The sequence below is a fragment of the Podarcis raffonei genome, chromosome 3 (genome assembly GCF_027172205.1).
Source record: "Podarcis raffonei isolate rPodRaf1 chromosome 3, rPodRaf1.pri, whole genome shotgun sequence".
Lineage (NCBI taxonomy): Eukaryota > Metazoa > Chordata > Lepidosauria > Squamata > Lacertidae > Podarcis > Podarcis raffonei.
This window is the reverse complement of record NC_070604.1, coordinates 31,036,116-31,052,146: the sequence shown is the minus strand read 5'-3', so window position 1 is coordinate 31,052,146 and position 16,031 is coordinate 31,036,116. Positions and strand designations below refer to the sequence as shown.

The 16,031-nt window shown below is 41.9% G+C and overlaps 2 protein-coding genes across 4 annotated transcripts in view; one reads left to right on the top strand and one right to left on the bottom strand.

The window, feature by feature from the left end:
- The window catches only part of ADAM17 (ADAM metallopeptidase domain 17), a 58,062-nt gene that overhangs the window by 26,600 nt on the left and 15,431 nt on the right, over positions 1-16,031 (top strand). For 2 of the 3 annotated variants that reach the window (XM_053380960.1, XM_053380959.1), the window contains exons 17-19: positions 1,373-1,461; positions 1,701-1,757; positions 2,465-4,403. In XM_053380960.1, the coding sequence (XP_053236935.1) occupies positions 1,373-1,461; positions 1,701-1,757; positions 2,465-2,818 (500 nt within the window). In that variant the 3' untranslated portion in view covers positions 2,819-4,403. Of the gene's footprint in view, positions 1-1,372; positions 1,462-1,700; positions 2,020-2,464; positions 4,404-16,031 lie in introns of those variants that run through there. The other variant, XR_008329401.1, reaches the window with a different exon arrangement.
- Positions 3,994-14,483, bottom strand: IAH1 (isoamyl acetate hydrolyzing esterase 1 (putative)). The gene is made up of 7 exons (XM_053380972.1): positions 14,131-14,483; positions 10,964-11,016; positions 10,067-10,215; positions 8,419-8,580; positions 7,176-7,297; positions 6,655-6,878; positions 3,994-4,372 (listed from the first exon to the last, which is right to left on the bottom strand). Exons 1-6 carry the CDS (start codon positions 14,368-14,370, stop codon positions 6,693-6,695), a joined length of 912 nt encoding a protein of 303 aa, XP_053236947.1. The 5' UTR covers positions 14,371-14,483; the 3' UTR covers positions 3,994-4,372; positions 6,655-6,692.

The window sequence follows — 16,031 nt, the reverse complement described above, 5'->3', positions numbered from 1 at the left end:
TGATGTGTACATGCATGTACTTGTTCAGTGTAACAAACAACATTGCAGTGTGGAATACTCCACTCTTTCAGCCAGCTGTGCTTTACTCCCAAACACTCCATTCCATTCCATTGGACTGTGTTTGAGGGATGGTTCCCTCCTGTTTCTTTCTGTATTCTTTTATTTCTGAAAACCTTGGGGCTCCTCCAAGTCTTCTGATATCATCTCAGTGGCTACATAAAGAAGCAGCTTGGAGACTGGGTTCACTATTAGCATAGAGGGAATCAAGAACTCCCCCCCCCCCATCTTGAACTTGATAGTAATCAATTTCATTGGGTGATGCTGGGTCCTGGTACTAGGGGAGGGAGATCTTGCATGGACACTTTATTCCATGCTTTTATAATGCTCAGATTGAAAACGAAACTTCAGCTTATTTACTAATTTTACTTATAAACTTCAGCACGGAATAAAGTGTCAATGAAAGAACTCCGTCCCATAGTATGAGGAACCCAACATCACCCAATGAAATTGATTACTAGCAAGTTAAAGTATATTTTACATTTGTGGAGATAAAGCTCAACAATTGGCTCAGCTGCTCAGCTGAGTTATTTATTAAATGTTTATTTCATGCTGGCAGCATGCTATGGCACTGTACAGATTAAAATACTTAGAATGTTAGATCTAATACTAATATGGTGAAGACAATTGGGTCACACTTAATTGATTTCTACATGTTTAGTTAAGAAGAGGAAAAGAATTCAGAGTAGTCTCTGAGAATGAAACTATCAGCTGGTTTAAGTCACAGAAAGGAAACACACTGTAGAATCTCTTTCACTAAAGTTATGTAAAAACACTTTTTTAAGGCCAGTTAACTTGCTTGTGTATAACTTGTTTCCCCCTCAGAACAGGTAAAGTAGATTTCCAGAGTTACAATCCTACTATTTGAAAGTTGGCAGATAATAAGGTAAAATGGCAATAAAAAAGATCAACTATTGTAGGGCAGAATTGAAATAGTTTAATTAAAAACAACAACACCCACAGAAGTATTGGAGAACTAAGAGAGCGCTCACTTGCAATTCCACAACATTGGGAAATACAGTAACATTTAAACATTTTGAAGATAAAGCATTATATCCAACTAAGTCATAATCAGCTGGACTCATGAACATTTTCTTAGGTTTTTAAATTCATTCTGATCAACTTTAGTCCATTTCAGTGGGTCTACTCTGATTTAAAAACACGTCATTCAGAATTGTATCTACTGAACAAATTATATGATCCTGTGACAGCAGATGGACTAGCTACCACTTGAAAAATATTTGTAGAATTCTTAACACTGGACCCAAATATATTTTGTCTGCCTCTGAAATTGGGTGTATCTCTTTTTTTACAGGGAAATTTTTAGCAGACAACATAGTAGGATCTGTGCTTGTATTCTCCTTAATATTTTGGATTCCTCTAAGCATTCTTGTACACTGTGTGGTAAGTTTCAATTACAAAACCTCATGAAACAGATGCCTTTGATTTAAGTGTGAGCAGAAATTAAAGAGAGGTGTTTATATTTTGCTTCATTTATTAAACACAATGTCCTGGTGAATATACTTGAGCTTTACTCATGATAGTGGGTAGTTAAACATTTAGGGAAAGTTCTACCCTGAAGTTAATCGGAGTGGGTGGGTGTCTTCCATAGCTGACTTGTTACATTTCCCTCTTTTTAATAGGACAAGAAGCTGGATAGGCAGTATGAAGAGAACACCAAATCTCTGTTTGGCCCCAGTGTAAGTTTGCTTTTTGCTGAATAATGTTTTCATTATCCTATTTGTTACAAAACAGATGTAACAGAGGCTTGCAGAGACTTCTCAGTACTGAGAACTATTCATGATGTTTAGGATGAGCAAATTTCCATGGAATAAATGTATCTTCCAGAAGTTGATACACTTTTAGTAAACCACACTGGAAGTTTTGTAGAATTGTGGTATATACATCTTTTCGTTTTAAAGTCATGAACTTGCTTTCTGTTCAGCTGAATGCTCTAATTTTGTAGTACTAGGAATTCCTGTTCCCAGGGCATTGACACTTGTCTACTCTCATTATTTGGATTCTACTTTATTTGAATCGGCTAGCATTAGTGATAGACGGAAAGTTCTGAGCACCAAAACATCTATACCCCATACTCCTCCAACATGTTAAAAAGATATTGAAGAAATGAAACTAAAGTTACTTCAAGATCCTACAGTTCATAGTACATCAAAATTATTAAAGTAACTTGCCACTACTGATGCCAGGATTTGTATCTGCCAGAATTCTGGGATTGGTGGTGCTAGTCAGTCTTCTGCCATCTGTGTTGAATCTTAGTACTTCCTGGTAGCCACCTTAGCTACAGAGCATTTGTGGACAGCTTGTCCAGAGATTGAAGAGGTCTGGCACTGTGTTTTCGGTCACCAGTATTGTTCCATAACTGTGCTGCTTGTTTGTGTTCTTGCAGAATGTTGAGATGTTGAGCAGCATGGATTCGGCCTCTGTTCGAATTATCAAGCCGCCTCCTGCCGTGCCATCGACTAGCCGGCTCCAGCCCCTGCAGCCTATTGCACCAGTCTCTGTGGCAGCGGTGGTTCCGAAACTGGACCATCAAAGAATGGACACCATTCAAGAGGATCCTAGTACAGACTCTCACATGGAGGATGATAATTGCTTTGATAAGGTTCCTTTCCCAAACAACAGCACAACTGCCAAGTCGTTTGAGGATCTTACAGATCATCCTGTCACAAGGAGTGAGAAAGCATCGTCCTTCAAACTGCAACGCCAACATAGAGTGGACAGCAAAGAAACGGAATGCTAGTCTCTAGCTGCCTTTGGAGCTGTTGGCTCTGATGTGCAAAAATCATGTTCAATTTGATGAACTAAAGCCATTTCATTATAGAAATATCTTGTATGTGTATATATTGTATTGGAAAACAGAAACAAGGAAGTGACCTACTGCAGATGCTGGCCATGTGTATGATCTTCTTTAGTTTCAGTGTGAGTGCTATGTACACACAGACTCAAGTGTACTGAAACTTTTTGAATTTTTTTTCTTGTAGTCTTGATTTGAACATTTCCTTCAGCCTGTGGCATAGAGGCATAATCTGCCTAATACCAATTGTTTCTTAGTATTTTTATAACGTGCCTTTTTGTAGTTGAACAGCACTGCAAAGTTTTTAGAATACAGAAGCCCCAATATGTAGTGATTTACCTTCTTGTATTTCAGCATTCAGCAGTATTTTTCTTTTAAGATGGAAAAATGAGGTGAACATTTTAAATTAAGAAAGACTTATGAAGTGTTATTGGGGGGGGGGGTTAAGGTAACACAGCAAATCTGATAAATGTTTTCATGGTCGTTTGAAACAGGACTTTTAATTATGCAATTTTTGACCAGAAGCTAGTAGAGACCTAAGCAATGTTAAAAGTTCCATTTATTTCAGCAGGGCTTTAAGGGCACATGACAATGTCATGGATGATGGCCTTTTTCTACAAAACCAAGTGGGTAAAAATGTGCATTGAAACTTTACTCCTTCAGCTGTGTGGGGAGATGATTTTATTCTAGCAAATTACTGCCAAAATTTGATTAAAAATAGTGCTGCTCACCGTGGCTTTCGTGTGATACAAATCTAGAAAGGAGATGTCATGAAAGCATATCAATGTGTAATGTATACAGTTTTTTGCTTGTTTGAGGGGGTGAGGTCCAAACAGAGTTCCTGTCCCCCTCCCCAAGCAGCCAGTCTTATATGGATGGATTGGACACCACCTGAGATCTGTAAGCAGTAACACCTTCATGTTGGTTGCTGAATTCATGTGGTCACTTCCTACCCTTTCTTATAGTTGGGGGTGGTGTTGAGACCCTGCAAAGTTTTTTTTCCTTATAAATTGGCAGGAGGAGATTGATTTCAATATTGGGGCCTGTGACTATAGAACTGCAATGGACCGAAGAAAGTGGTGTTACTGCTTAAATAACTATTTTGCAACATAATCATGTCCTACATTAATATGTGTAAAATGTACACATTTAATAGCTGCATCAAAAGCCAACAAAGTATAAAAAAATAATCCTCAGTTATGAAAGACTTGTATTTTTTCATATCTGATCAACCAAACCTGTGACAAATCTGTCTTTTTCATGGATATTTGTTACACTAATACTTGAACTTGTGCCCTTTTGGTATTTGTATCTATAGTCTGATTTTAGATTTCTTACTTAGCAGTAAAATTTTGTGTGAGAAGTGAACTCCCAATACAATGTAATAAAGTGATTTTTATACCTCTCCTTAAAAGCGTTGTGTGCAAGCTGACTTCTCTTTGTAATAAAGGCACCTTCTGTAGAGGTGTGATCTAATCAAAGGTATATTACCATGATTGCCTGTAATAAACAAAGAATGGATTAGTTATGAGTTCAGATACTGTTCTTCCCTTTTTATTGCATTCTGAAATTGACTAAGATGAAGTTTTCATTTTAGTAGTTGGGTTAACACCAGCATTTTGTATGCTAAAGATAAGCGACTGAAATAGGATTTTGGCACTGCCAGAACTTAATGTTATCTGCCATTTTCCAATAAAATCCCACTAAATTATTTCAGTTCCAAAATTTAAGTGATGGCTAATTGCCACAGTTTTTTATGAAGTGGGATTAATGTTGGTTTGCACATTAGACTTTTAATTAGACACTGGCCCAATTTCGCAGTCACATTAAATCTTAAAGCATGATAGGCTCAAGTCACAGCAGACACGGAGCTCTTACGCTCTCCCCTTGCCCCGACCCATATTCTGCAATATAGCTGCAAGGAGTTCAGAATTTAATTTTTTGCTCTACTACTTATGTCAACAGTAACCACAGTTTTGTTAGTTTGGACAATGTAATTTGTGCTTAAGCAAAAACAGAAAGAAAAGCTTCTGAACTTCTCATGGCTGAACTAAAGCAGCAAGTGGAAACCCTGTCAGGAAAACATGCTAAACTATGGTTTAGCATGATGTCTGAACACAGCCATTAGGAGGTTGTCAGCTCAGAGAGACTCTCTAGTTACATTAATTATAGCAACACCTTTCAACCCTCTTTTAGGCTGTTTCTCACTTCCTTTATTTTTCTAGCAAAAGAGCAACACCACTGAAAACAGAAGTCTGTAACTACTACCAAGCCTCGATCTAATTTCTCTGAATAAAATAGCCGCTTGCAGTCAGAAAATACATAAGGAATATAGATAGGGCAATGATATCCAACAGTATGCAACCAAAGAGCACAAAGGGACGAGCTGAAGGCAGCAATCCAGGCTTTAAGCAAATATGTGGGTTTCTGGGAAATGGTCGCTTGCCTTAAATAAACTGATACCTGTATTTTATAACTAGAAATATTCACTAATCTTACATGCTGCATAAAATATCTCAAAAGTTTTTTGAATAGCCAAAGGTAGTTGAGTTTCAATATTTGAATAGGACAAAAACATCAAAGAACACAGTGTGGCATGAGTGTTCTAGACAAACTCAAAACTTGCTTTTTGTTTTCCAATTAAATTGTTATTGAAATATGACAACATATAAACTTCCCTTAATCTAAAGAATGTAAGAAATGAATTTGTTGAAAACTAGTAACATTAAGTAAACCTGGGAGACAAGTTCTTAAGTTTATGTGCTGCCTGGAGATAGTAATCTGAAATTAGTTACAGCTTATGATTCAATTCTAGTGATCAACTTGACCAGGGGTTGGCAACCTAAGACCCATGGGCCGGAAGTGGCCCACGGAGACTGTTTAACCAGCCCATGAGCTGCCCCCAAACTCAGCTGCCCGTTCGGTGAGCAAGTCCCCCCGTGCTGCGCTAAACTGGCACAGTGCAGGGACTCTCTTCCACGGCTCTGGAAATCGCTTCTGTGCAGGCGCCAAAAATCACTTCTGCGCAGCCACGGTTTTCGGCATCTGGGCATGCGCAGAAGCGATTTCCAGCGCCACGAACATGCGCAGACGCAATTTCTGGCGTTGCACTGAATCTCCGCAGGAGTGATCCGGCCCATGCCCAGTAAGCCTTGCCGACCCCTGAACTTGACATTCAATGTGCTCATCTGCTATGGGCGTAGGTACAGTTCCACCAGCCTCCAGCTAGTGTTGCTCTCCCCATCCTACCCACTAAAGTCAGTGAACTTCCTGCTGGGAAGAAGCTGAGATGACCTATGATCCAGAGCTGGTTCCACTGCTATGACTTAAGAGACATCAGCTCCTATTGCTATGCCAGCTCCAGGCTTCTACCCGCCTCATGTCCTGGCTGGTGTGAACCTTGGGACTGAATATGGGAGTGGCTCTGCTGCCAAAAGTCTGGGTAAAAAGCTGGTCACAATAAAAAGAGCATATTAACTACTTGTGGCGTTATTTTTGTAGGAAAGCTCGAGGCAGTAAACACAAGTAGCTCAATAGGAGTTCAAATAATATTAGCTAAAACACAAAATATTGTGTTAAGAAGCTTATAAATGATACAGTTACTATGGAATTACTCAGCTTCAAGTTCAGTTGGCCACTGCAATTACTGGATTGTTTAAATATGCCTTCAGTATAGCTTGAGGCACTACTACAGCTTAATGCCACTGTTTAATGAGGAAAAATTGAAATGATTCAGACAATCTAAAAATATAGGAAAAATTATTTTGTATTTGTAAAGATACCTGCTGTTTTCTCTCCAGCAGCCACTGTTTTATAACTTTTATAAATCGTGAAGATTCCCCTGAAGGCTAGCTTCAGGGTTGAGATGATCTACATCACGCCAGTAGGGAAGCATTACAGGGAGTGCCGATGTTCTTTGTTCCAGGAGTGACCAAAGCTGGTTTGCTAGAAAATTGTTTCCTTCTGCTGATAAATGAAGTCCATCGGAGAGGTAGCAGCCAAAGTCCTAAAACGGATGTTTTCAAAAGATACAACAAACTAGTCTGGTGACTTTTTAGAAGGAAATGAAAGCAAAACACATTTAAGCAAGCTACTACTGTTCTACAGAACAACGGCAGGGGCCCTTTGAATCAACATTTGCTTCAGTTTAATGAGTGTCCCAAATTGACACATTGTTTCTATGACATTCTAAAAACTCACTATTAAAATGTCTAGAGATTGGTTTGGTTGTAAGTTGCTTTGGGTTGTCTTGCCCAACATAAAGCAACCAACAAATCCAATAAATAAATAAAACTGGTCATACCTGGTTATTTTTTTGCATAAGTGTCCACAGATCAATGATGGAAGTGCCACACTCACTGGCTACTTTAACACATGCCTTGGCATATTCTCCTGTGGTAGAGTTGAGGCGGTTTAATTTTTCACCTGTTGAGAATTGGGGGTTGGCAGGGAGGGGGAAAGGTCAACAAAAGAAGGGCTTTAGATTTTCGCTTCTTGCTTTGATAGCACAATTATGATTCAAGGTCCACATCCAAATATAATTTGAATATGGCTTCAGGGATCCATATGCCTAATTGTGGGTCAATATGAACACTGGCTAGGGTAAGTCAGGTTGCTGAAGTAGTATCTGAGTTTTTCATGTGGAAAACTTTGCTCCCATTTTGGTCTGACCTGTTTGCTTTTCATACATCTTCTGGAATTTTTATTTAGTTTTTTGTGATTTCTGCTGTGTAATGACTTGATGTTATATATTATAATTCAATGTACCTTGAACACTCCATGTATAATTAGAAAGTTGGAGTAGAAATAAACTCGAGTGTGGAAAGGAACCACAACAGTTCCCCCTTAGCTATGGGCACCAAAACCAGGCTGTTCTCAAGCCTTCCCTGCCTGCATTTCCCCTTGGAAAACACACTCTAGCTGCTTGAAAAAAGTCTCCAGTGGCTCCACAAGATGCTTTTAGCAAGCCTAAAACCTTCTTGGGAGAGGGCAAGGAAGGGACATGGTGGGCTGGGCAGCGAGGCCCCAAGGATTTTTAGTTTTCCACCCCTGGAAACTCAGTACACAGCAAAATATTTTTGTTCACATATCTACTGCTGGATGGTGGTTTTTTTCTTTAAATAATCGGATCTACATCCACAATGCTGCATGTTTTCATTCTTATTTTGAAGGTGTTGGATGCACAGACACGCACTTCAATTTAGTGAGGTGTGGATGATGGAACAAAGTTGGCAGAGACCATGTGAGCAGGCTAGTGAAAATTAACTTATAGCACTTCCCAAAACTACATTTGCCACAATACTAAAAATGTGTTAAGCCTATTTGCTTGCTGTACAGAAGCATCAGCTAATCAAGACATTTTGCTTTGCTTCTATAGCATTTAAAACATAGCATAGCAGTTCTATGATCACACAGCAATGGCCACCAGTTGTCACTTAAGACAGTTACTTCCTATAGAACATGTAATAGGTTGACCACTAGAGTGTTCAGAGCTTAGGTACACTGTTTTCTTAATCCAAAATGAGAGGAGATAAGAACTCTCTTACCTTTGGCAATGCACTCTTTTTCCCAAGCTGCTTCATGCAGGGGTGGTGGCGTCACCAAAATTACTTTATCCTCTGTAATGTCCACAGACTTTAGGTATTGTATCATATTTTTCAAATTGTCAGCGTACTCATCCAGTGGCACATGCTGTTTAGGGTTCACATCTGTTCAGGGAAGATAGTTTACATTTAGGTAAGATGGTTCACACTACCTTCCCACCTGCATTGCTCTAATGGGCCATGTGTGCATCCATGCCCATTGATAAACCAACTATATGTTTACATTACATCAAGCTGCAGAAGAGGAAGGGGAAGGAGGGATGCAGAACCCACACCAGCTCTGCAGAGAAGCCAGGCTCCTTCCTCCAACAACTATTTCCTGCCAGCAGCCATTACATCGGGTTTCAAGAGAGAAAGAAGGGAGGTGGGGTCACTCCATTGGTGTAGCTGAAACCAACAATTTGGGCTCCTCCTGGCCAATTTGTGACTAAGACGTTATAACCTGAGGGCGCTTATCTTCTCCCTCTTAACCCATTTTCCTTTTATGTTGTGTCTTTTTAAAGATTGAATGTAGATATATTTAAGTCACTCTGGCAACTTCTTAAAAAAGATATTTTTTTGCTATAGAGTGGAATAGAGGCAATTTGAATAAATAAATTTTGAGCCATGAGTTATTGAGACAAGACAAGAAATACGATAAATTATCATTTTAAACAAATGTAATTCTACTTTTGCTTACAAATATTACACTATTAGTTAGAGGGAGATGAACTGAATAGGCACAATCTACGTGCAGAGACAGCACAGCCCTGTTCTCTTCCTACATACACTCACAAACACAGGCAGAATGTTGAGGGAGATTTGCAGTCCTGAGTGCCTCTCATTGTTCTACCCAGCTCTCCCTCTCACCTTGGTACAAGCAATCCTAGAATCAATAGTGCCTGCAGAAGTGGGACAGGGGAGCACTCAGTAGATATCCAACACCTACAGTCCACAAATATCCATGGTTTTATCTTGTGCTCAATTCCCTTCTTGTCATCAAAGCATAAGAGCCCTGCTAGCTCAGGACAAGAGCTCATCTAGTTCAGCATTCTGTTCTTACAGTGGCCAACCAGATGCCTATGACAGGCCAAGCAGGACCTGAGTACAATGGCATTCTTGGGACCCCACCCACCCCGGTATTCAGAGGCATAATGCTAGCAGCTGCTGATAACTCAACATTGCCCACACTCCTGGCATCAGTAACTGCAAGCTGTGAAGTGCTCACATGGCATGGGTTGCGCTTTTAAACCGTAATTAAAGGTGTCTGCTTAGTCCCACTTTCCAGTGCTCTAGTTTACCACTCAAGCACTGAGCTAAGTGCATAGGAAGCTACCAGTGTTACAAGGCCTGGAATTTGCCGTATGTTTGGCCATAGAAACAAATAAATGTGAAATTCATTGCTGCTTTACTTAGTATTTTGTTTTAGTGCTACACTGCTCAGAAAACCTATTTTTTATGGAAAGGTAGCACATAAACCCTTAAAAATACGTTTAAAAATAAAGTGTTTGAAATGCTAACTCTCAGATATCTGAAATTACATGTCTACTGCAACCTGATGAAATATTCTGGGAAAAAAGAGTGGGAAGGGGAGAGCAAAACTATACTGCACCTTTTAAAGCACCATCATTGGCTCCAAAGAAGACAGTTACAGCAACAGTGTTCTTAGCATCAGAATCTTTGCTGATCAATCTTGGCAGAGCAATTTTTGCCCACCTTGTGTTATAGCCAGAGAGTCCACGATTCAGAACATCACATTTTCTAAAAGGAGTATATATGGAAAGAAATGTCATCCTGTAATAATACCATGTTCTGAACGTGGAAGACTAGTCAGCCACCTGCACAAGTATCTACTTTCTTTTCCTCCACTCCTCACAGTAAACTACATTTCACAATGTTAAAACAGAATGCCATACAGTGGTACCTCGCAAGACAAATGCCTTGGAAGACAAAAAACTCACAAGACGAAAGAGTTTTTCGTTTTTTGAGTTGCTTCGCAAGACGATTTTCCCTATGGGCTTGCTTCGCAAGACGAAAACGTCTTGCGAGTTTGTTTCCTTTTTTCTTAAAACCACTTGAAGAGGTGCAGTTGCGACTGACCGTGCTTCGCAAGATGAAAAACCGCGCAAGACGAAAAGACTCGCAGAACGAATTAATTTCGTCTTGCGAGGCACCACTGTATTTTCACAGCATGTGTGTGTACTTGTGTATCTACAGGCAGAATTCTCTCACATTTCCTGATTTATGTGATTGCAGGCTTTGTTTGCATTATCTTCCTTTTAGTATTAAGCAATTGCTTCTTAAAAACCAAGGCTTTACATTTTCAGTAAATGTTTCCAATAAACTTCAGAATTAAGAAGTAAAAGAACAAAATTATCAGGGGTTTTGATGTTATGCATCAAACAAATGAAGGTTCTCAAAAGAATAATTATTTTCAGATTATCTTCCTAAACACCTGAGATATTTCATTTTTAAACCCAGCTGAAACACAACATTAACTATGTCTTACCTAGCCAAGCAGTGAGCAAGTGAGGCTCCCCATCCATTTTCTTGGAAGGAAAACTAAATGAGAGGAAAGTAATGAATATTTAACAAAATTAATTTAAGTCGCATGTCACTGGACCAAATAATGCATTCCTGCCTGCTCTCCCTAGTGTTCTGGTCTCTGTGGTACTGTTGCTCTATCATCACTCCACAGACAAGTCGGGCTTGCTGTTAAACAATATACCATATTTTTCCGTGTATAAGACTAGGGTTTTTTTTTTACCAATAAATTAGGTTTAAAATTGGGGCTCATCTTATACACGGGTAGTGCTGAGGGGTATTTTCTTAATTTGGAGTCCCCAAAATTGGGGGCGTCTTATACATGGGGGCATCTTATACACAGAAAAATACGGTACATCAGCTAAGGCTATCTGCTAGGACGCAGTACCACTTCTTACCTGGTAAATTGCTGCTCTACCATTGCTCCCAAGGCACTAAATAGATACATACATTAAAGAAAGAAAGGCCAATTAATGCAATCAACAGAAGCAAGCAGCAAAACTTTTTTTGAACCTTCGCACGTGTGCAGCTTTGCATGTTTCAGTGCTTCAAAAAGCTTAAGCCCAGGCTTCACCCTACAGAGCTACATTTCCTCCACCCTCCTATTCCTTTTTTCCTTGTGTGTTGCACAATTTTAAATTGTAAGCCTGATGGTAGGGACCCTTTTAACACCAATTTCTGCAAACAGCTCAGTGGGGGGTGTGGCGAGAGAGGGGAGATTTAGAATGCAAATAAGTAAATAATGAATTAACGAACGATAGGATGAATGCAGAAAATGATTGCTTTCCTTTTCATGGAGGAACATTTGAAAAAATCTTTGTGTTCGTATGCCAATTTTGTAAATTATGAGAGTAAAGACGGATGAAGGGCAGGGGGTCTGGCAACAGCAACCCCCCGTTATTAACAATACCATGGTTGCTTTTGCACGGTGCCACTGCTTGGAGAGTTTAGAGGACGCCCCGCTTATCTTTACCTGCACTGCTGTGGGAAGAGAAGAGGCCTCAACCTTGAGTCAGCCCTAGGCCGTTGCCACTGTATTAAACCAGCATTTCGAAAACAGATGCCCCAGTCCACCAAGGCCAAATCCACATATAGTGGTACCTTGGCTTACGAACTTAATCCATTCCGGAAGTCTGTTCTTAAACCGAAACTGTTCTTAAACTGAGGCACGCTTTCCCTAATGAGGCCTCCCGCCGCTGGTGCCCTTCCACCGTTCAGATTCCGTTCTTAGACAGAGGTAAAGTTCTCAAACCGGGACACAACTTCCTTTTTTGCAGAGTTCGTAAACTGAATCGTTCTTAAACCGGAATGTTCTTAAACCGAGGTACCACTGTACAAGCAGCAGGCTTCACTGTGTTTGTCTTTTAAACTCCACTTGCTAAACCATTTCAGATGTGGCTCCCAGCCTCTCACACTCAGTCTGGCCTTCAATGGCACTTTGGGGCACCAGGTAAAAATGTACCTCCCCCCCCCCGGCATGTTTTATTGGATGAAGACCAGTAACATTGCTTGGTGTTAAGTGCAGCTGCTGAAACTTTCTGCAGCTGCTATTGCATGTGTTAACACGCTGCATGCGTTCTTGCCAAATTTTGTGCAAAAATGCATACTTGTGATTTTAAATCTTGTTAAGTTGCTGGGCAACCTTTTTGCAGGACGAGCAACTAACAACAACAACGATGCTGAGATGATGATAATAATGTTATAAGAAAAAAAATCTGCTCCCTTTCCCTTATGGGGTATTCCGGAGCTCGTATAGAGTCCTTAAGTGGGTTCCCTATCCGTAGGAAAGTAAGCCTGATCCTTTATTAAAGGAACTGTTGCAACAGGATCACCACTCACCACACACAGGAGGGAGGAGAACCCTGAACAATAACGCACAAGCCCTTATATAGACTTTTGAAACTGCCTACCCTGTAGCCCAAAACCACCCCCTAAAACATCATACATACATCACAGAAGGAAGGGGTCTACAGCAGAAATCCTACCTGCCAGGATACCTGACAGTGGTCACTGATGGCAGTACCTGGGCAGTCTGGCCATTCTTTTGTGATGGTCAATACTTTAGCTCCTGAGTCCAGGTCACAGGCTTACTTTAAAAAGTTAAAGGACCCTTGACAGTTAAGTCCAGTCGCGAACGACTCTGGGGTTGCAACGCTCATCTCGCTTTATTGGCCGAGGGAGCCGGTGTTTGTCCACAGACAGTTTTTCCAGGTCATGTGGCCAGCATGACTAAGCCGCTTCTGGCGAAACCAGAGCAGTGCATGGAAACGCTGTTTACCTTCCCGCTGGAGTGGTACCTATTTATCGACTTGCACCTTGACGTGCTTTTGAACTGCTAGGTTGGCAGGAGCAGGGACCATAGCTGTCAACTTTCAGATTTGAAAATAAGGGATCAGCAGCCTCACCTGTCCGGGGACAGTCTATGGGATATCTAACAATCCGGGATAGCAGCGGGAAACAGCGCTGGAATAAGGGAAGGTTGACAGCTATGGCAGGGACCGAGGAACGGGACGTCGAGGGGATTCGAATTGCAGACCTTCCAATCGGCAAGCCCTAGGGTCTGTGGTTTAGACCACAGCGCCACCCATGTCCCTTTAGTCATACACAGATACGCTCTTAAGACAGGATTTGCAAACCAAAAGACAATAGGAAGGCTTCCCCCATTTGCCTTCCTTTACTGCAGAGGAGTATTTGAGGTCATTTGGAGTGTCAACATGGCTTCAGGATTGCTCTCCCATACTATTTCAGACACATGGTTCATATATATTTATATAGGTGTGCATTTATGAATATTTATTCTATATTTGAAACCTCCAAATTATTATAACAACAATGCTGAGATGACGACGACAACAACAAAGGCGATTTCCCCACCCCAGACCCCACTTCTGTGTCTGCACAAAAACCAAACCAGCTTCCCTGCCCGCTCTCCTCCTTCCTTACAATTCTGCTGTTGTCGGTGGGGAAATCAGAAGTGGGGTAGGACAAGGCCCTACGGCGAGGCGTCAGGGGCGACGCTTTGAGTAAGAACAGACGAAGGCCCCTGGGCCGGCCTTCGTCGTCGTGACCCGCCTCCCCAACCGCGGGCGGCAAGGAGGATGAGAAGCCACCCCTCGGGAGAATTACCGGTACCTCAGTGATGGAGTCTCCGAAGAGGATGACCCTCGGTGGCGACCACAGCAGCAGCCGCCTCCCGCAGGCCTGGGCCTCAGAGAGGGCCATGGGAGTCGGTCGTCTGGGCGGCGGAGAGGCGGGCCGGTCTTGAGGCCGCTCTTTGCAGCGCTTGCCTTCCGCTCCGCTGAGCTGAGGAGGAGCCGCCGCCGCCGCCGACAGAGGGGCTTTAGGCGAGGCTGCCGCTTTGCCCGCCAGCATTCAAAGGGGAAGAGGGGCGCGCGCGTGGAGGCCTCTCCCTCCGTCTCCCCTGGCCGGGTTATAGCGAAGGTGGCGTAAAAAACCTGAAGGCCAACCCGACGCACCTGGGGAGCCCCACACCTGCAGCAGCAACAGCACACGAACGGTTCAAAGTGTGGCTGATTTAAGCAGCTGGGTGATCAGGGTTCAAATTCCACCCCCTAAGCTCCATGGCCTAGTCAGAATTTGAACCCTGATATCCCAGCTGCTTAATCACACACACACACACACAATTTTGATTACATTTTATGTTTTACAATTTAGAATATTCATTTAACCAACCTTAAAATATGAATGACTTCCCTTCTTCTCCTTCCATGGTTCATTTTGCATGACATAAATCCCTGCATATTTTATATAAACCAAGCCATTCAGTATTCCATTATTAAAAGGTAAAGGGACCCCTGACCATTAGGTCCAGTCGTGGCTGACTCTGGGGTTGCGGCGCTCGTCTCGCCTTATTGGCTGAGGGAGCCGGCGTACAGCTTCCGGGTCATGTGGCCAGCATGACTAAGCCGCTTCTGGCGAACCACAGCAGCGCACGGAAACGCCGTTTACCTTCCCGCCGGAGCGGTACCTATTTATCTACTTGCACTTTGACGTGCTTTCGAACTGCTAGGTGGGCAGGAGCAGGGACCGAGCAACGGGAGCTCACCCCATCGGGGGGGATTTGAATCACTGACCTTCTGATCAGCAAGTCCTAGGCTCTGTGGTTGAACCCACAGTGCCATCTGCGTCCCTATTCCATTATTACATCTTATCAAAACTTATTTACACTGTTGAATTTATCTTAACGTTTTCAAGTACACACAATTTCCCCCTATATATTCCAAAAACATTTTCCAATCTTCTTTAAACGTATGTTCTTCTTGTTCTATGTTAGATCTGCAAGCTGCACATATTCCATCAGTTTAAGTTGCCATTCCTCTTTAGTTGGGACCTCGTTCATTTTCCATTTTTGGGTTAACAAAACACAGGCTGTAGTAGTGACATACATAAATATCCTTTTTTGACACCTCATAGTGCAAGTATCGTTTATTAAATTTCTATCCTACCTTTTTAATCTGAAGATCACAGGGCATTTTACAACAGGAAAAAAGCGAAATATATATACAGTGGTGCCTCGCAAGACGAAAATAATCCGTTCCGCGAGTCTCTTCGTCTAGCGGTTTTTTCGTCTTGCGAAGCAACCCTATTAGCAGATTAGCGCTATTAGCGGTTTAGCGGCTATTAAAGGCTTAGCGGCTAAAAGGCTATTAGCGGCTTAGCGGCTTAGAAAAAGGGGGGGGAAGCGGGAAAAAATCGCAAGACTCGCAAGACGTTTTCGTCTTGTGAAGCAAGCCCATAGGGAAATTCGTCTTGCGAAGCGCATCGAAAAACGGAAAACCCTTTCGTCTAGCGGGTTTTTTGTCTTGCGAGGCATTCGTCTTGCGGGGCACCACTGTATGGGCATAACCAAGGGGTGGGGGGGCAGCTGTCCTCCACCCTAGATCCACAAACATTATTGTAAAGCATTGAAAGCATTTGAGGTTATGACACTCCCCCTACAGCAGAAGCCTGACGCCCTCTAATGTCCTCTTCACGTGGGTATTTTTATCTGTGATTTTACAACTTTGATCTCC